Source organism: Felis catus, chromosome B3 (genome assembly GCF_018350175.1).
Source record: "Felis catus isolate Fca126 chromosome B3, F.catus_Fca126_mat1.0, whole genome shotgun sequence".
In the NCBI taxonomy this organism is placed as follows: domain Eukaryota; kingdom Metazoa; phylum Chordata; class Mammalia; order Carnivora; family Felidae; genus Felis; species Felis catus.
The window spans coordinates 40615927-40637496 of NC_058373.1; the positions used below are offsets into that span (position 1 = coordinate 40615927).

The window sequence follows — 21570 nt, forward strand, 5'->3', positions numbered from 1 at the left end:
AAAAATAAAGGAAGGCCCTTTGCCAAACCCCACCACCCACATACCAGATGCTCCAGATTCCCCTTTTTAATTTTTTTTAACTTTTAAAAATAGGTTTATTTATTTTAAGAGAAAGAGAGAGAGAGAGCAAGCATGTGTGCACACGTGCAAGCAAGGAGCAGCAGAGAGAGAATCCCAACGTGGGGCCTGAACCCATGAACCATGAAATCATGACCTCAGCTCAAACCAAGAGCTGGACACTCAACCAACTGAGCCACCAGGTACCCTGATTTCCCCTTAAGAATGCAGATATCCTATGAAGAAAATATACTGATAATATATTAACTCATCCTAAGCTATTAATGCCTGTGACAGTCTTTAAAACTATAAGGCCTACACCAATGTAAGCAATTTTTATAACTGTTACTTCTAGACTGAAAAAAAAAGGGGAGAGAAAGAGAGGAAAGAAGATACTGGGGAAATGGGCAAAAGGCCCATGGAAGCACAGGTACAACGGTGTGGAAAAAACGGTCTCCACATGTCCATGGTTTTGCCTAGGTCTGAATTAGGTAGTAAGGTTCAGAACAAAAGGCTAGGGGTCAAATCCATGCCAAAATGCATGCATTGTACTCCTATACATAAAGTAATCAGAGAAGAGCTAAGGAGGCAATCCACAAGAAAATGAAAGAAAACTAGAGGCATAATTACTGGCTAAAATCTGTGAGGAAAGGGTAGAGAGGGTAAGATAGATAGGATCAGGTTGGTTTTTTAAGTTATTTATTTATTTACTTATTTAGAAAGAGAGAGAGAGAGAGAGAGAGAGCGTGTGTGCACTTGCATGAGCTCACAAGCAGGAGAGGGGCAGAGACAGGAAAGAAATCCCAAGCAGGATCCACACTGCCAGCGCAGAACCCCGTCAGAGCAGAGCCTGATGCGGGGCTCAAGCCCACAAACTGCGAGATTATGACCTAAGCCAAAATCAAGAGTCAGACGCTCAACTGAGTGAACCACCCAGGCTCCCTAATAGGAGTTTTTACAACAGTAGTAATGTTATCAAAAGGCAAATAGATCTGGAAAAGAAAGAGTTTACTGAGAAAAATTAAGCTGAAAAACATTTTCCTAAGTACAGTGGTTGCCTAAGGCAATTGTTGAAAGTACAGGAAAACCATACTGTTAGGTAAGACTCTATAGGCTTCAAGGATAGACTTTGCCATTTTGGATTCTGCTAGTGTGAGTCTAAACATACAGCTCCAAAATTTCAGGCGTTCTCCAATGAAGCTAAAGTCTTTAGGCTCCCTCTGCTGCTCAAAAATGAAATCTAGTTATGTCAGTCCAACCTTCAATGATCAAAAGAAATAAAAATACATACCTACACATGTGTGCACATACTCCCTCGCATATACACTCCCCAAATATGGCACAGTCCAGGCAATCAGAAATCAGAATTCAAACTTACTTGCCTATCATGAATTCTCTGGCTTGAACCAAATCTTCCACAATAATAACAAATCCTATCATCCTCACCACCTAATTGAAATAATTCAAAGGATAATGGAGGGTATCTTTACCAAAAGCAGCAAAGTTTTATGAAAGGTGAGGACCCTTTATTTGTTAGCTTGACTGGGGAAATAGCTTTTTATGCAGAAATGTACATATATTAGAAACCAGAACAATCACTAGTTTTTCTGTTTCTGCACTGGTCTTGTATCTGTCCAGTATTTCCCTATGAAAAGATTATCCTCACATGTCTAAATTCAGTTGCTATCACCTTACTATCAGCACGATATTCTGTTTTGAAGGATTTACAAGTCAACTATGGTGGCAAACTAAGCATGTGTCCAAGAGAAGTATACTTTACCCACCTGTTCCTTAAACTGCTTCTGGGACAAGCAGTCAATGAGGTCCACACAGCCCAGAAGACAACCTGATGGATAGTCGTTGGGAAATTCCACATCTGAATCAAGAATAAGAGAAGCATCAGCTATATCTCCTTTTTGTTCCCCTGAAACTCACAAATCTGTTTCCAATTCTGAACAAATCACTATCTCTATTACCTACTGTAGACACAGAAAAACAATGAGGTTTTTATTTAGCACAAGTGTTTGCATTTTAGCAACAAATTTAGTGAGTGTCTGGCATAGTCCACTATCTACATTCTAAGCTATAAAAAAAATTACCCTTACACCATCAAAGTTCAAGGACCCTACAACTTCACTCCAAAAAAATCATTCCACCTATACTCAATTGGATTAACCTGGAGTTTGGTGGGGATGGGTTTTGGAAACAAGCTACAGCTGTGAAGAGAAAAACCAAAAAGTGTAGTAAAACATTTAAGAATGACAGAACACAGGGGGAGAGAGAGAGTGAGGAAAAAAAAAAAGAATGACAGAACATAAATTTAAAACAAGCTAGTCATATCAGTCAAAACATTGTGCTTTTAAGGAAACAAGCACCTTTGATTCCTCAAGTTTTGGTTTCCTTAAAACTTTTAAAGGTAGTTCTATAATCATCCTCTCATTCTACCTTCAAAACAAGTGTATGAGTTAGATAAGAGGAAGGAAAACAAGACATCTAAGAGTCAGAAACAGTTTTTTTGGATCCAAATATGATGTGCTTGGGGGTAACTCCCAAAATATAATGGTTAAGTCAACCAACTCTGACCTGTCCAAATCCCATAGCAGATGTTTATTTGGGTCAGTCCACTCAAAAAATTCTTATTGTGGTTGTTCTTCCCAATCTAAAGATCCCAGAGTTTATAAAAGTCATTATACTCTCACAGTTAAAAATTTTTTAAAAAAGAAAATTTTCTTATATTAAATTAAAACAGGTTGGTTGATTTCTGGTCTTGGGAACTGATAAGCATATTTTTTAATGTTTATTTATTTATTTTGAAAGAGAGGAGACAGCAGGTGTGAGCAAGGGAGGGCAGAGAGAAAGGGAGAGACAGAAAGAATGCCAAGCAGGCTAGTCGCTGCCAGAGCAGAGCCCGACGTGGGGGCTGAACCCATGAACGGTGAGATCATGACCTGAGCTGAAATCAAGAGTCAGATGCTTAACTGACTGAGCCAGTCATACGCCCTGGGAACTGATATTTTTATTTGCACTGTTTGATGAATGAATGCTTTGAACATCTGCCCAGGTTTGCCGCTAAACAAACAAACGTACACAAAGATTAAAGTCCTCTCATCTACTTCCCTCTCCCCCCCCCCCCAAAAAAAAAAGTCAGAGGAGGAAGGGGGTGAAAGAAGATGAACTTCTTTCCTTTCCATCAAGTAATACTGAATGGAGAATATATGTCTGTCACCTTTCCCACGAAGAAGACGATATGTAGTCTGGAGTTCTGAGACTTCTTGAGGGGAGGGTCTTTTGGCTGTGGCTGCTATCCAAAGACGTCCTCTGTGAGGAGTGTACCAACTTCTGCCCTCCACCCTTAAAAAAATTACAAATTTAGTAGAAAGGATCTAAATTCTAGTGTCCCACAGGATCTCATCTAATATAGCAAATCACCCAGCTAAACCAAGAGATCTATAGAAGATATCTCACAAAGAGGGGTATTTTGTGTGAAAAACATAATTATAACACAATACCCTTAAATGGAGTATGAACCCTGTTCTCTAGCTTTTCCTATCATCAGAATAAAGACAATGATCTCTTTCAGGTCCTATTTTTAACTCCATCTCTGTAAGTCAGACTTGTATCTTTCACTGGCCTTGTGACTTCCACCATTTAAATCTTACACTTTTAAGGCATCCAAACTGTTCCACACAAAGGAAATCCTTGATGTTCTTTGCTAACTTTTGCTAGCAAGTTCTTTGCTAACTTTTTCTTGGAAGATTTGTTAATCGTTTTCTAACCTAACAGAAAAATCTTCACCAACACACAAATCTCTAAGAATAGTACTTTTATAGTTGTCACTTTATAGAATTTAAATAAATAAAAATGTTTATCATCTTCACTCTTTAAATTGCAACCATATTCATTTATATTTTCTAAGTATTTTATAAAGGATTATGTTCTTTGTAAATAATTAAACAACTTGACTAGTTTGAAAGAATCTTTCGGTGGAATAACAATGCATCCAAGAGAACTTAATTACTTTCCAAGGATTACAAAAAGATATTCCTGGGGGATGGGAGGTTGGGCAAAATGAGTGAAGGAGAAAGGGAGATACAGGACTCCAGTTACGGAATGAATTAAGTCACGGTAATAAAAAGCACAGCATAACGAATAAAATGATATTATAATAGCAATGTAACGGGACAGATGGTAGCTATACTTATGGTGAACACAGCATAATGTATATAAACTTGTCAAATCACTAAGCTGTCTACCTGCAACTAATGTAACATTGTGTGTCCACTATACTCAAAAAATAAATAAGTGAAAAGAAGAAAAAAAAGGATGTTTCTCTTTTAGTTCCAATCAAATAAAATACCTTGATAATATACTCCTATTACAGTATTCTTACAATGAGAAATAGGGAATTTCTCATATCCTTCATTTTCCAATATAGATGAACTGAAAAAGTGCCAGGCACATACATAGCAGGTGATCAAAAAATGAAGAACTAATCAGTATCGTTCTTCCCTCCACACCAAATAATCTGAAGGGTTATTGGGAAAATGGTCTCACAAATGTGGCAGAATCATTCATTTTATTTGTGGGATTAGTGATTGTGAGCTGGATGTTGCTCATCTGTTCTTTTCAGTAACAAAATCTGAAGAATATAGATCCAAAATAGGAGAGAAATGTAAACATTCTGATTCTCTCAGCAGAAAGCGAGCTATTTAGTTTTCTGCTTTGGAAGAGGGAAAAGACATCCAAATTGTAGAAAACTGAGTAAGAACAGATACCTGAGGGTCTAGTTGCCCTGGAGCAGAAGCAGATTCACATGCATTTGTTCTAATGGCATTACACACATGAACTAAAAAGCAATTACAAACAAAAGCAAGAAGACCTAACCTTCAAGAAGGGAGAAAAATGACAATGCACCGTAATGAAAGAAGGAAATCACAGCTAATAATGAATACACCAAAGTAGAAATGATTGATACTAAATGCCAATAAAAAATTTTCTTTCAGAAGACAAATGACTGAAACTTACACAGTAAGACTGGAAAAAACCACTAAAAACTTGAACTCAAGTTCCATCTCTGCCACTAACTAGCTTTTAATTCAGAGAAAGCTACTTTATCTATAAAGTGTCCTTACGTAAGTGTCCTCATTTGTGCAAGACTGTAATAATACTGGCCTTATCTATTTTATAGAGCTACTGCTGCTTTTAGAACTGTAAAAATTTATTTAAGTATATTACTACTGTTATGAGTTAGGACACTGTCAGGCATAGTAAATTCTAATAGATAAAATAAAAAGGAACAAAAAGATATCTGCACCCTCAAATTCACTGCAATATTATTTATAATAGCCAAGATATGGAAACAACCAAATGCCCACTGATGGATGAATGGATCAAGAAAATGTGGTATATATACATAATGGAATATTATTCAGCCATAAAAATAAAGGAAATCCTGCCATTGTATTTACAACAGACCTTGATGGCATTGTGCCAAATCAGACAAAAAAGACAAATACTGTATGATCTCACTTATATGCAGAATCTGAAAAAAAAACAAACTCATAGATAGAAAAAAGTGGTGGTTGCCAGAGGTAAATGGGTAAAAATAGTCAAAACTTTGAGGTATTAGATAAGTAAGTCCTGGGGAAGTAATGTACAGCATGGTGACTATAGTTAACAATACTGTGCTGTATATTTAAAAGCTGCTAAGAGAATAGATCTTAAAAGTTCTCACAACAAGAAACAAAAAATTTGTGACTATGTGAGGTAAAGGATATTAACTAAACTTACTGAGGCAGCCATTTAAAAATATATACATATATCAAATCATTATGTTGTATAACTTAAACTAATACAATGTTATTTGTTAATTACAGTGTAATAAAACTGGAAAAAAAGGGAAAGCGAGTATGTTGTAATGATAAGTGAAAGAAGTAAAATACTAAATATATTTTATTACCTTACTATATAACAGCACAGGAAAATAAATATAAATAAGCCCTCTAAAATTCTAAAAGTAGGTGTTTCTAAGTGGTGGGATTATAGGCGATCTTTCTCTTTCTAGCTACTTCACCGTATTTTCCAATTTTCTATTTATATTTATAAAAGCAAACTATTTTTTTATTTTTTTTAAAGATTTTATTTTTAAGTAACTTTATACCCAACGTGGGGCTCTAACTTACAACCCCAAGATCAAGAGTCACATGCTCTACCAACTGAGCCAGCCAGATGCACTGAAAAAAATATTTTTTAAAACTGAATTGAGAAGCGGGGCACCTGGGTGACTTAGTTGGTTGAACGTCCAACTTCAGCTCAGGTCATGATCTCATGGTTCGTGAGTTCAAGCCCCACATCCGGCTTGCTGTTGTCAGTGCGGAGCCTGCTTCAGATCCTCTGTCCTTCTCTCTGCCCCTCCCCCGCTTGAGCTCTCTCAAAAATAAATAAAAAACTTAAAATAAAATAGGGGCACCTGGGTGGCTCAGTCAGTTAAGTGTCTGACTTCAGCTCAGGTTATGATCTCACAATTTGTGGGAAAGGGTCCTACACTGAAGCTCAGAGGCTGGGGCTTGCTTCAGATTCTGTGTGTCCCTCTCTCTCTCTCTCTGTCCCTCCCTGGTTCACACTCTGTCTTTCTCAAAAATAAACAAACCTTAAAAAAAATTTTAATAAAAAAATTAAAAAATAAAAAAAAATTGAATTGAGAAGAAACATGAAACCATAGAACATTAAGTTCTAACCATCATGAATAGGTACAACCACTCAAACTTGTAATAAAGCAACTTAACTCTTAAATCCCCCATTTTTCTAGACAAGTAGTTTTTCATATGATTAGTCAGATTAGTACATAGATATATAAAAGAAAAAAACACAGTTGGGCTGTTGTCTTAAAAAAATTAATAAATAGCCATAAAAACTGCATTTCAAATAAGATCAAACGATTAATGTTGCTGAATATTATATTCCAAAGGCAAAGCCAAGAGAAGTTTTGTCAAGAGACTTCCTTCTGAAGACGGAAAAACTGGTATTTTATTATTTTTTTATGACTAGGATGGAAAAACTGGTATTTTATTATTTTTTTATGACTAGGACCCTTTCTAACCTCAGGGTTTTTTTAAGCTATTCAGTAAAAACACTACTACCAAATCAGTAACATGAATATACTGCTTAAAGTTCTATGTGCTGAAGAGTATTATAAATCATCACTATATTGGGGAAAATGAATTCTAATCCATAATTCTAAATCAAGTTTATGTCACTGTAAAATCTTCCACTGGCAAGATTCATTTCCGTCCTTACCTTTTGATCCCTCTGACAAGCAGAGAAGCCCAGGGCTGATGCATAGAGAGGCACCAGCCACCATCAAAGCCTTCCTGAAATTCTTGGTCCTGGATTCGCAACTGGTGCCGATAGGAGTTCAATTCTAGTTCCGATCCTCCTGAATGGAAAGCCTTCTTCTGTGAGGCTGCACCTGTCTGGTCTATCCACTACACAAAAAAGAAACCAAACATACAGTTCTGTCTGACAAGGGAAGAACCTGGGGTAGGTATACAAAATGAGATGAATGCTAACAATGAGGAAATCATACTGGGCACATTTTCTTAAAGTTTATCCCACCTTTGTTTGAAACAAGGACATAAAAGGTGTAGGTATAAATTCAGAAGGAGTTGTAGATATGATAACAAGGTCTTATCTTAAAAAATAATTAGAATGCTGAAATCTCCATATGTAGATTCCTAATTCCAGCAAAAATACAACAAGCAGACCAGGTATAAGGTCTGTAATTACTTCTACTGTAAACTTATTAATGATCCATAATGGATTCTGGACAATTTCCCAAGATAATTGCATTAAATGAAGGTTCCAAATTTTGGTCCACACACCTTTCATGTGCTTAAAGGCAGAGTCACATGCTGGGACCATGAAAAAGCCAATCAGATGCTATCAGGAGCAGTAGTTATGATTGTTGGATGCAAGACATACTCTCTTACCCTGAAAGGAACAACCTGTCTTTTACAGAAAGGATGGAGAATTACTGAAACAAGCCCCCCATTACATGAAAAGAAGAGAAAATTATAGGACAGTGGTAATATAGAAAACTGATGTGTCCTAGCAGTTCTGTCACAGAATGACAAAGATTCGTGTTTGTTCCAGAACAAGAAGACTGAAAGTCTTCAAAATTTAAAAAAAAAAAAAAAAAAAAAAAAAAAAGGTCTTTATTAAGATGAAGTTTTTGGTTAGTTGTCTTAATTTTTTGACTTGTTTGATAATTTATAGGGGGAAAAACTAGAATGGTAGTTTATTTTTTTTTATTTTTTTTTTTTAATTTTTTTTTCAACATTTATTTATTTTTGGGACAGAGAGAGACAGAGCATGAACGGGGGAGGGGCAGAGAGAGAGGGAGACACACAGAATCGGAAACAGGCTCCAGGCTCTGAGCCATCAGCCCAGAGCCTGACGCGGGGCTCAAACTCCCGGACCGCGAGAGCGTGACCTGGCTGAAGTCGGAGGCTTAACCGACTGCGCCACCCAGGCGCCCCTAGAATGGTAGTTTAGAGACTCTAAGCAATCATTTAACCTCTAAAGGTTTCAGTTTTCTCAATTATAAAATGATGGGGTTGGACTAAATTGATCTTTAAGAATCTTAATGTAATATAATTTTATGACTCTAATCAACTGCTTCATACCTTAAAAAAAACACAAACATTTATTCAGTACTTGACCATGTGAAAAGCACATCAAGTATAAAAAGGGTACAGTTCTTTCTTTCAAGGCACTTATGATCCTAGTAGAAGAAAAACACATAAATAGCTAACCAAAATATAAAGCAGAATTAAGTAAATACTACCTGGGGATAGAAGCCCTTAACTGGGAATATAGAGGAAGGACTCATCCATTACAGGGGAAGTAAGTGATTTCATAAACATGTTGGTACTTGAACAATTCTGAGGTCCACATTCACTGTTTTATCTCTACTACAGTTATAGTTTATATTACCTGTTTCTCTATTCCCACATCCACTTTCTCAAATTAACCTCTTATCTTTCACTAATATTATTACAGAGGCTGCTAACTGGTCTCATCTACACTTTTAGCCTTTAAGTAACTCTCTACTGTCTTACTAGTGTTACTACACTAACCTGGGCCCTCATCAGCTCCCCACTATACTACTGCAATAACCTTCTTAGCAAATTCCCTGCTTTAGTCTTACTCCTCCCTCGAATCTCTATACAGGCATGGAAGTCATGCCAATCTTCTACTAAAATTCTTTAAGGACTTCTCTTTGCCTACTTTGAAATAAAACCAAACTCCTTAGCATGAGACATAAGGCCTTTCATGGTAAGATGTTGCCTACTGTACTGGGTTGAGTAGTATCCCCCCCTAAAATTTACATCTACCCAGAACCCGTGAAAGTGACCTTATGTGGAAATAGTTTTGCAGATGTAATCAAATTAAGATTAGGTCATACTGGGTTAGGGTGGACCTCAAATCCAATGACTGCTGTCCTTATGAAAAAAAAAAAGAACACATAGAGAGACAAAAACAGGGAAGAAGACCATGTGAAGACGAAGGCAGACATTTCAATGAACCCGCTATAAACCAAGGGATGCCTGGGGCCAGGAGAAGCTCAAATACGCAAGGAAGCATTCTCCTATAGAGCCTTTGCGGGGAATGTGTGGGCCTGCCAATGTCTTGATTTTGGTGTTAAGGAACTGTGAGAGAATAAATTTCTGTTGTCTTAAGCCAACTAGTTGTGATACTTTGTTATGGTTGCCCTAGGAAACTAATACACCCACTAGTCCATCTCAACTTTTTTTTTCATCTTAGCTTCTAACAGTACTTAATTACCTCTGGTTCTACCAAACCTACAATACTCCTAAACTGCTGAACCTTTGTACATGAATTTCCTGGAATTTCCTCCCTAGATTTGTCTCATTGGAAATTGTTATTCATCCTGTAAGTCTTCTCTCAAACACTATTTCTTTTGTGACTCCTGGAGTGTTTATGAACACTTTCCTAAAGTCCTACTCTATGCACAACATGTGTCTATCATTGCACTTTTTTTTAATTGAAGTAGAATTAACATATAGTATTATATGAAACTATCTTAAGGAATTCAAATTATTTGTATTCAAACATGTTTCCCCACTAAGTCTTTAAGGATAGGAGCTGGGCCTTTACCTTTTAATTTTCTAGCACCTGGCAAAGAAGCTGGCATGTGTAAAGTGCTGAACAAGTACCTACAGTTAAGCTGTTTAAAGCACTGCTCTGACTGCATCTCTTTGCGGAAGAACCTTCTATGGCACACATTTATATACAAAATAAAAATATGAAAAATTGCTAAACATTTAAACATTTTAGTGATTTGGTTCTACCTACCTTACCTTAGTATGTTTCTCAGGATAATCCCTTTGATAACCACTATCTATGCAGCCTACATTCATTTTTCCATAAATATACAGGCCATGCTTTCATGTACCCATGCTTTATTCCTGCAGTTCAGTCTGCTTGGAATGTTTTTTTCCCCACTATCCCCAAACACCCATTTTCTTGGATATTTCCTTTTAATGAATGTAGCTTCCCTATTAAAGCTTCTTTTATTCTCAACTGGAAGTGGTACTTCCCTTCTCTGGGTTTCCACCATACTTTATTTATATCTCTATTTGTATTAGAACTGCTTATGTGATTTTTTTCTTCCTACTAGTCTATGAGTTCTTTGAGGATAGAAGCAACATACAGTTTGTCACTTACTATTATGAATGCACATAATAGATGCTCAATGATATGATGGAAAAATGAATGACAACAGTGAACGTATTAATTTAAAACACCACCCTATGGGACTACCCATATTCTATAAAAGGTAGAGAAAGAACATCAACAAAAGAACCATGGGATTATTGTCTCAATCTCTTATTTAACAAAACCCTCTCTTGGGAAATACTCAGAAGATAATGCAGGCCAACCTGTAAGAAGTATTGCAAAAAAATGGAAAAAACTGGGGACAGAAAATAAGGTCGGTGGATGTGTGAAAGAGCACACTGATATCTAAAGCCTATGAAAGAGGCACACTTGAAAGGAGAAATATCGGGGCCCAAACTCCTCTCATTACCAGTTACAGCAAAGGTCCACTAACCTGGGGAGGGGACTGGTACAGGTTGGGATTCACCAGAACTCCCAAAGGCTCGTCAGAAGATCTATCCAATTTGGTGAGTGGTTGGTTCAAGGTTCCATTGGCAATTGCCTGTATTGTCTCATCTAGTCTGTGATGACAAACCAAAGGATGAAATAATTGGTAATGTTCTATGCTCAGAATATCCTTACTTACCACAACATAAAATCCTTCAACAATGAGAAAATTTGAAATTCAAAGAGGGGTCCATGGATGAACTTTCCTACTCCCCACCACCAACTTCCTTCCCTTCACTCCAAGAACCCTAAGGAATATGAATTAGTAAAAGTTCCAGAACACTAAGAAAATAGGTAGGGCACACTACAATCATTCATCTGTTTAACAGGATTACTAAAAATGCCAAGATTAGAACAGCTGCCTAGAAATAGTCTGACCTACAGCAGATTATTTATCCTATAGCAGCCTATTTACTCAACACATTCCATTACTCCTCTGCACACTCAGGAGGCCCTCTCCACTCCTCCAGGCTGACCTAGATTCTATCCTTGTTTCAAGGTCCAGAAGTTGTAGTAAGGTCCTCTACTGGCCCAGCCCAAAAGTGCTTACTCCTTTCTCTGAAGTCCTATAGCACCTACTATTTAAATAGTCATCAGGGTGCCTGGGTGGCTCAGTCGGTTAAGGGTCCAACTTCAGGTTGAGATCAGGTCATGATCTCACAGTTTGTGGGTTTGATACCCACACTGGGCTCTGTGCTGACAGCTCAGAGCCTGGAGCCTGCTTTGGATTCTTTGTCTCCCTCTCTGTCCCTCGCCACTCATGCTCTGTCTCTCTCTCTCTCTCTCAAAGATGAATACATATTGAAAAATATTTTAAAAATCAAACAGCACATACATCCCATGTTACCCTGTGCCCATGGTTTGCTATTTATTTTGGCTCTAAATTTACAAAACAATGTGATGATTTCCATTTAAAGACTGCAGAACTAATCCTAGGGTAGTAGGAGATCACAGATCTTAGAGGAACTGTATCTTATTCTATCCAGTACCTCTACATTACCTACTGCTATACTCCATGTCCCTGCCAGATGCTTGACAAATGTTTGTGGATAATGATAATTCTGAGGCACAACATAATGAAAGGATTTTACCATAGAAAAGACCAAAGATATTTGTTAGGAACCTTTTATACGCAAGGTGACTTAAATAAGGTATGGAAAACATGGTTCTTGCCTTCAAGAAGCTTTGAATCTAAATGGCAGGTTTAAGATAGCTATGAAGATGATGAACAAAACATGGAAGGATGTAGTGCTACTATGAGAGAGTTATTACAATGATTATTATTATAATCCCATGTGTTGTACCAAGTAGGTAGACATTTCAAAGGCAAAGATTGTGGGAGAGATTTCCAAACCAAGGAAAAAGCAGAAACACAACAGGCATAAAGCTAAATAAGAAAAAGAGAGAGAAAGAAAGAAGAAAAAAAACAAGAATTTTGAGGGAAGAGGGGAGTCTAAATAAAATAGGGTGGGGACAGTGGGATCTGAAGAAGGAAATAATTTTGAAATATAATAAATGGTAAATGTACCTACAACTCTAGAACCTATACAAGAAGCAATACAAATAGCTAATCAGTACATTTTTAGAATGTTCAGACTTACCAGCATACAACCAAAACAAAGAAATATAAATAAAAATTTTCACAAAATAAATACAATTTTTCATATGTGAGAAGAGCAAATGTTTTTTTTAAATGTTGAGAAGGGGATGAAGAAACTAGTATCTTACTACCTGGTTATAGCTGGTAAGTCAAAAAGTATGCATAATTTAAGATACAATTTGAGATACTGTCCAATTTAACTTCTAAAGGGCTGTATGTACTTTTTATTGAACATAAAAATAACTTATTATAAAGGCAATTTATAACTGGAAAATACAAATTAATGGGAAAAAAAAAGAAAAATTCCTAAACCCATCAGCAAAAAATAATTTTACTTTTTTTCTTTATGTTTACATATCACATACGTAATAGGTAAGAACAAATAATTATTTTGAAGCTAGTGGTAGAATTTCTTTTATGGAGAGAACAACCTTTGTTTAGGAAAATTCTACAATGGATTTGGCAGATCCGAAAGAGAAGGCCAAAACGGAACCTTGTGGAAAGCATTACTATGTTTACCAATATCCAATTGTGGGGGGGGGGGGGGGGAGAGGGGGGAGAGAAAGAGAGAGAAAGAGGGGTGGGGAGAGGATGAGAAGAGAAAGGAGGGATGGGGAGGGAGGGAGACAAAGAGGGAAGGAGGAAGAGAGAGGGAGAGAGAAAGAGGGGAAGGGAGAGAATGAAAGAGAAAGGGAAGGGGATGGGGATGGAGGGGGAGACAGAGAGGGAGAGAGAGAGAGACAAAGGGGGTGGAGAGGGAAAGGGAAAGAGGAAGAGAGAGAAAGAAATAGAAAGGGGGGTGGAGAGGGAGGGAGGAAGAGAGAGAGAAAGAGAGAGACAGACATACAGACAGACAGACACCATTTCCAAAACAAAAAACAGGAAAATCCTGTGCTTTCTTTTCAGTGCTATGCTGGAGCCAATACACATGTCTCTGAACTCTATGTTCAGTGACTTCATGTCGGTAACTTGAAATTGGCCATGATGGGAATTTTTCATGAGACTTTATTTCTTAGAGCAGTTTTAAGTTCACAGCAAAACTGAACAGAAGGTTCACACATTTCTCATATGCTCCCTGACTCCACACATCCATACCGTCCCATTATCAGCCATTCCTCACTTGAGTAGTACATTTGTTAAAATTAATCAACCTACACTGACACATTGTCACCCCAAATCCTTAATTTACATTAGGATTTACTCTTGGCATTGAGGCTGTACCATTTTAATAGTCCCATCCACAGTAAGAGAGCATATTCATTTTCCTATACTCACAGACTATGCATGTAGTATTTTGTATATATGTATTTTTTATTTCAGCCAATTTAATGATACATTGTTTTAAAATCTCCATTTCCCTTATAACTAGGTGAACATTTTATTTATTTATTTATTGCTTAAAGTTTTATTTAAGTAATCTGTACACCCAAGATGGGACTTGAGCCCAGAACCCCAAGATCAAGAGTCACATGCTCTTCTGACTGAGCCAGCCATATGCCCCTAGTTGAACTTTTAAAAAAAATTTTTTTTAATGTTTGTTTATTTTTGAGAGAGAGACAGAATGCGAGTGGGGAGGGGCAGAGAGAGAGGGAGACACAGAATCCGAAGCAGGCTCCAGGCTCCGAGGTGTCAGCACAGAGCCTGACACATGGCTCGAACTCACAAGCTGTGAGATCGTGACCTGAGCTGAAGTCGGACACTCAACCGACTGAGCCACCCAGGCGCCCCAGTAGTTGAACATTTTTTTTTTAATTTCTATTGGCCGGGAGGCCTGGGTGGCTCAGTCGGTTAAGTGTCCGACTTCAGCTCAGGTCATGATCTCATGGTCTGTGAGCTCAAGCCCCGCATCAGGCTCTGGGCTGACAGCTTGGAGCTTCCTTTGGATTCTGTGTCTTCCTCTCTCTCTGTCCCTCCCCTGCTTATACTATGTCTCTCTCTCTCTCTCTCTCTCAAAAATAAAGAAACATTAAAAAAAAATTTTTTTTTAAATTTCTATTGGTCATTTGTATTTCTTCACCTGTAAATGGTCCTTAGGCTTCGCTCGTCTTTCTACTGGATTGTTTGGTATGTTTCTTTTAATTTGCAGGTCTTTACATACTATAGATCTTCCTCTTTTGACTTAAAAATGTTTAAAATATTCTCTCAGCTTGGTAGCATTTTTTTACTTTATTTAAAATATCTCGTCTTAGGGGTACCTGGGTGGCTAAATTGGTTGAGCTTCCGACTTCATCTTAGGTCATGATCTCACAGTTGTGCAGTAGAGCCTCACATAGGGCTCTGTGGTGACAGCTCGGAGCCTGGAGCCTGCTTCGGATTCTGTGTCTCCCTCTCTCTCTGCCCCTCCCCCACGCACACTCTTTATCTCTCAAAAAAATAAGTAACATTAAAACATTTTTTTGACATCTCGTCTTTTTGTCTTCTGGTTTGTGTATTTTGCTTAGAAAGAGCTATGGGACGCCTGGGTGGCTCACACAGCTAAGTGTTGGACTCTTGATCTCAGGTCAGGTTATGGTCTCATGGTTCATGGGATGGAGCCCTGACTCCCTGAGTCAGGCTCTGTGCTGACAGCACAGGGCCTGCTTGGGATTCTCTGTCTCTCCCTTTCTTTGCCATTTCCCTGTGCCCACACATGCACGCATGCTCTCTCTAAAAATAAACAAACTTAAAAAAAAAAAAACTTTATTACACCAAGACTGTATCTATATTCTCCTGCATTTCTTTATTTATTTCTGATCCTTTTACCTCTTTTACATTTAACCATTTAGCCAAACTTATTATCACAGTATGGTTTGAAATAGAGATCGAATGTCAATTTTTTCCAAGCTGGTGGCCAATCATCCCAGCATGTATTTAACCCTTTCCTTATTATTTAGAAATGCTACCTGCTTTAATTACTAATTTACACATGTATACACACAAACACATACAATGCAGGTTTTGTTCTGGATTCCTTTACATTCCCATGCCCAAATGGCACCTCATTGTTTAAAAAGTTTTTTATCAAACTATAGTAATTATCTGGAAAAGTTACCCTCACTGTTCATTTTCAAAATTTTCTTAGCCACTCTTACATTTTTCTATTCCAAATGAACGTATTATTCTTAAAATCAACAAAAATAGCAGATCCATGAGAGGGGGCAAATCCTTTTTAGACAAAATGCCCCCTCCCAGACCCTTTCTGGTGCTGCCCACTTACTTGCTGTGATACTCTGCTAGAGGATTTTCATCTTCCACGATCTTCCTGCCTGCAAAGTCAATGGTGATTTTCTTAGAGAGCCGAGACATATGTCGAAATTCTCTCAGCTCCTCCTCTCGTTTTTGCAGGGTCTCCCGCTCAATTTTAGACAACCACTGGTTAGAATCACTGGCAAAGTAATCTGACTCATCATCAATGACTTGCGTCCTTCGAATGCTAAGGAGATAAAGAGAACACATGTCAATTGGGTTACCTATTGACAAAACAGGGACTTGATTACTGGAAAACTGTTTTAAGGCAGTTTACTCTTTGCTATGCTGAAAAGTATCTCAAACACAGATGCCCAAAAAAGTTTCATAATAAGGTCAAGCTCTGCTTGGTCCCCAGCTTCGGCATGTACCTTATCCCCACAGCAGGCCTAGCTCAGCTCATAAAACTAATCTCACCTTCAGGCAGAAAAAGACACAGCCTCACAATCCATTGTTCTTCTAACTCTTTCTCACTAGTCCAGCCATAACTGGGTTATCACCTGGTTTTGCTGCATCTGAGTTCATGTCTTGGCAGCTTACTCACTATCCTAGTCCCTCAACAAGTGGGGTCCAGTCGATTCCTGCTAGTCCCAACTGCTGCCTTTCCCTTAGAAACTTAAAGAGTTCTATTCTGGACAGTTTAAGGCCCATGGCTTACTCTTAGGACATACTACTACCCTACTACTACTATATGTCAGTTTCTACCCCTTGCCCCCCCAATCTTATCACTTGTCCCTCACTAAAACACTGGATCAAATTCTAAGATATGTCAATCAGACCTATTTCTAAGATCATATCAACAAAGAAACTGAGAACTAGAAGGAATTTTAATGACCCAATTCTCTCATTCTACAGATAATGAACTTGGGGTGGGGCTCACAGAAGTTAACTGACTACTCCAAATGCACAAATCCAGTCACAATTGACTCCATGCCTAATTATTACAAATTAGTGATATACAAAGGCATAGGGAAATACTGAAATCAGATTCATATACTGATTTCAGTTTTTCAGGACATGGCTGGAATTATACAAGTTTTAAAGTAGACTGAGAGTGGGAAGTTTCAGAGAGCTCAGGAGAAACCTGCTCCTATATGTGAACCTAAATAATGAAACTAGTATCCTGGAACACACAAGAAAAGGAGCAATATCTGTGAAGAGAGACCCTTTTCTAGTTTCTATTTACCAAGAAATGTACTCCATTGCTAATTCTATTTCTAATGACAGTTTTATTGAGTAGGGCTAGAAGTGATACTTAAAAGATTAAGAGTAGGGGTGCTTGGGTGGCTCAGTCGATTAAGCATCCAACTTTGGTTCAGGTCATGATCTCAGTTTGTGAGTTCGAGCCCCACACTGGGCTCTCTGCTGTCAACGTGGAGCCCATTTCAGGTCCTCTGGCTCCCCTTTCTGCTCCTCCTCAATTCACACACACATGGTCTCTCTCTCTCTCTCTCTCTCAAAAATAAACATTAAAATAATAATAATAATAAATATTGAGTGAATAGGAGTTACAAACCTTGTGATGGGCTTACTTCAGAAATAGCTTTCATTAGTCAGAGAAAGACAAGTATCATATGACTTCATTCATATGAGGACTTTAAGAGACAAAACAGATGAACATAAGGGAAGGGAAACAAAAATAATATAAAAACAGAGAGGGGAACAAAACATAAGAGACTCTTAACTATGGAGAACAAACAGAGGGTTACTGGAGGGGTTGTGGGGGGGGGATGGGCTAAATGGGTAAGGGGCATTAAGGAATCTACTCCTGAAATCATTGTCGTACTATATGGTAACTAATTTGGGTGTAAATTAAAAAAAAAAAAAATTAAAAAGAAAAATAGCTTTCAAGGCGCCAGGGTGGCTCAGTCAATTCAGTGTCTGACTGGATTTTGGCTCATGTCATGAGCTCACGGTTCTTGAGTTCGAGCCCAGTGTCACGCTCTGCGCTGACAACACGGAGCCTTCTTGGGATTCTCTCCCTCCTTCTCTCTCTGCCCCTCCCCTGCTCTATCTCAAAAATAAATAAACTTAAAAAAAAAAAAAGCTTTATGGGGCGCCTGGGTGGCTCAGTCGGTTAGGCGTCCGACTTTGGCTCAGGTCACGATCTCACTGTCCGTGAGTTCGAGCCCCGCGTCGGGCTCTGTGCTGACTGCTCAGAGCCCGGAGCCTGTTTCAGATTCTGTGTCTCCCTCTTTCTCTGACCCTCCCCCGTTCATGCTCTGTCTCTCTCTGTCTCAAAATAAATAAACGTTTAAAAAAAAAAAAAAAAAGCTTTCAAAGTTGTATCTCAGATTTACAGCAAAGGGTTTGGAAGGAGGAAGTATGTCTAACCAAAAACTTATAATGCCAGAAATAGACTCCTAGGTCAGTTACAATACATAGGAGATTAAGGGTTCTCCAAGGACCCTCACAGATTCCCACATGGCCATTTGAGAAATGAATGTATAAGTCCTATTTAAACATTTTTTACCACTAACTGGCTTTCAATACATATTTTGTCTAAAAGAAGAAAAAGGTGAAAGAGAAAGAAAAAATGAACTAACAAATTGATAAAATTGTCTCCTACAGAGAAGTCAATGGGCTAAATGACAAAAGTGTAGGAGTGTAAATGCCTATTTAGGAACTTTTTTTTTTTTTTTTTAAGTAGGATCCGCGTCTGGCAGAGCCCAACACAGGGCTTGAACTCATGACCCTGAGATCAAGACCTGACATGACATCAAGAGTTGGACACTCAACTGACTGAGCCACCTTATCCGCCCTAAATTTAGGGACATTTTAATACACTGATCATTAAATCAGAAAACAAATTTAGTGTTAATGGGAAGGGGAAGGGTAAACCAGGCCTTCCCAGGATATGCCACTACCTATGCTCTTTCAGAAACAATTTCTTATAGATCCTCCAGAGCCCAGCACAGTCGTTTGCACATGGTAGGTACTCTAACATATGGTGACTGATGGAATGAATGGCTGCAAGGAAAACAACTGGGGAATTCTGTCAACCCAAATCAACTTTCTGGCGGTATACTAGTACTAGCATCTGGCAAAAATTTAATAATGTTGCAGGGTAAGATGCTCTTTATGGGAACCTATCTTACTCAAACATGAATTCAAAAACAAGATGTAGGCCTCCTATGTAGCAGAGCTCTTCTTTTGCTGTGAATCTTTCATACTTCACTGTAAAAAGGTATCAAGTTCCAGAATAATGTTTTAATGGCCAGGATATGTAGACCACTCTATTTCTTACCATTTGTTATTCTAACCACATACCTAGTTCTGTCAAATTCTAACAGTTTGTCCTTATGCTTAATAGCCTTCTCCAGACCAGACTTAATTCGCAATTCTTGATGAGGAAGAAGGTCCTTGGTAGAGATGTCCACCTTTCCAGAATTCTCCGTCCCTGAAATTCAATAAGGAAACCAAATGTTATCAGACTGTAATATAAATTAGTTGTATCACTGTGCAGCAAAGAACAAAATATCAGAAGATCTGGCTCTGTTTTAAATGGCTGACAGCCTTCATTTCAATGAAAAACAAATAACACGTGCTAGGCTTTACTTATTAAGCACCAAGCAGGGCTTCACACAAGATTGGTTTTCAGGAAACATTAGGATCCACTTCTTCCCATGTGGAAATTTGGATCACTAAGGGTACCAAACTGTTAAACAATATAAAAATGCCATGTAAAGGAAAAGATTTATTAAGTAGGGGTGACTACAACCTTTAAACATACTTTCAGGGGTGCCTGGGCATCTCAGTCGGTTAACCATCTGACCCTCGATTTGGGCTCAAGTCATGATTTCATGGTTCATGAGTTTGAGACCCATGTGGGGATCTGTGCTGACAGTGCAGAGCCTGCTTGGGATTCTCTCTCTCCCTCTCTCTGCCTTTTCCCCATTCGCAATCTCTCTCCAAATAAATAAACTTAAAAAAAATAAACATACTTAGACATAGCAAAATTAAAAAATAGACAATGGAAGAAAAAAAGAGTAGAAATTGCAGGAAAGGGACAGAAATGAATACTGAAGGGCGCCTGGGTGGCTCAGTCAGTTAAGCGTCCAACTTTGGCTCAGATCATGACCTCACATTTTGTGGGTTTGAGCCCTGCATTGGGCTCTGTGCTGACAGCTCAAAACCTGGAGAATGCTTCAGACTCTGTGTCTCCCTTTCTCTGCCCCTCCCCCGGTTGTGCTTGATCTCTCTCTTTCTCAAAAATAAGCATAAAAAAAAATTTTTTTTAATACTGAAAACTTATTAGATGCTAAGGCACTTAATATATATTATTTAATTCTCCCAATAACCGTGTAAGACAGTTTATATTATCTTTGTTTTATAAAAAAAGAAACTAAAGTTTAGAGACGATAATATACTTACTGAGTCACTCAGAAATTAAAAGGTGGAAACAACATTTAAACTTAGGTCTAACTCTAAAGCCCACATTCATTCCTCAGCCCATGTGTCATCTCCTACATGACAGCAAACCATAAACCTATATATCACAGAAAAGAGAGCCATGAATTATGATAAAGCCAAGATCTAAGATGCATTAGGAAAACAACGAGGCTATAATTAAGGCTGACCTTATGCTTATTTTAAACTCCAGGCCTGTTCAAATTCCTATCAAAACTCTCTCTTAAGATTAAAACGAAAGGGGCGCATGAGGGACTCAGTTGGTTAAGCATCAAACTTGGCTCAGGTCATGATCTCACAGTTTGTGTGTTCGAGCCCCATTCGGCTCTGTGCTGACAGCTCAGAGCCTGCTTCGGATCCTCTGTATCCCTTTCTCTACCCCTTCCCTGTTAGCAAACGTACATGCTTTCTAACAAACAAATAATCATTTTAAAAAAAGACTAAAGAGAGAGAGAAACAGAGACTCTTGTGTTCTGAACATAAGAAAAACACTTAGGGGGCACCTGGGTGGCTCAGTTGGTTAGGCTTCTGACTCTGGCTCTGGTCATGATCTTGTGATTCATGAGTTCAAGCCCTGCATCAGGCTCTGTGCTGACAGCTTGAAGCCTGGAACCTGCTTTGGATTCTGTCTCCTTCTCTCTCTGCCCCACCCCCACTCGCACTCTGTCTCTCTCTCTCTCAAAAATAAACATTTTAAAATATTTTTTAAAAAAAGGCATTTATAACTACCTTTTCTCATAATAATGACCTTAAAGAAATTCTAACTGAAAAAATATGGAGATAATGTTCAACCTCTGCAATAAAATAATTAACTACAAAAATAAAAATATTTGAAATGTCAAAATTCAATAGTGACAGATTTTAGTCATTATGCTGTTGTAGACTGATACAATATTTTGGTAAAGTAATGTGGCAAATACATTTTAAGTGTCAAAAATGATCATATTAAAGACAAATACCATATGATTTCACTTATATGTGAAATCTAAAAAAAAAAACAAAAAGCAGAAACAGACCCCTAAATGCAGAGAACTGGTGGCTGCCAGAGGGGAGATGGATTGAGAGACAGGCAAAAAGGTATGAATGGGAGT

The 21570-nt window shown here is 38.1% G+C and overlaps 1 protein-coding gene across 3 annotated transcripts in view; it reads right to left on the reverse strand.

Annotated features, from left to right (window-relative positions):
* Positions 1 to 21570, reverse strand: part of TRIP4 (thyroid hormone receptor interactor 4) — a 66956-nt gene that overhangs the window by 21891 nt on the left and 23495 nt on the right. For all 3 annotated transcript variants that reach the window (XM_023255212.2, XM_023255211.2, XR_002742893.2), the window contains 6 exons: positions 19340 to 19469; positions 16041 to 16256; positions 11192 to 11318; positions 7354 to 7541; positions 3284 to 3408; positions 1842 to 1933 (listed from right to left, as the gene is read on the reverse strand). In XM_023255212.2, coding sequence (XP_023110980.1) covers positions 1842 to 1933; positions 3284 to 3408; positions 7354 to 7541; positions 11192 to 11318; positions 16041 to 16256; positions 19340 to 19469 — 878 coding nt within the window. The remainder of the gene's footprint in view (positions 1 to 1841; positions 1934 to 3283; positions 3409 to 7353; positions 7542 to 11191; positions 11319 to 16040; positions 16257 to 19339; positions 19470 to 21570) is intronic.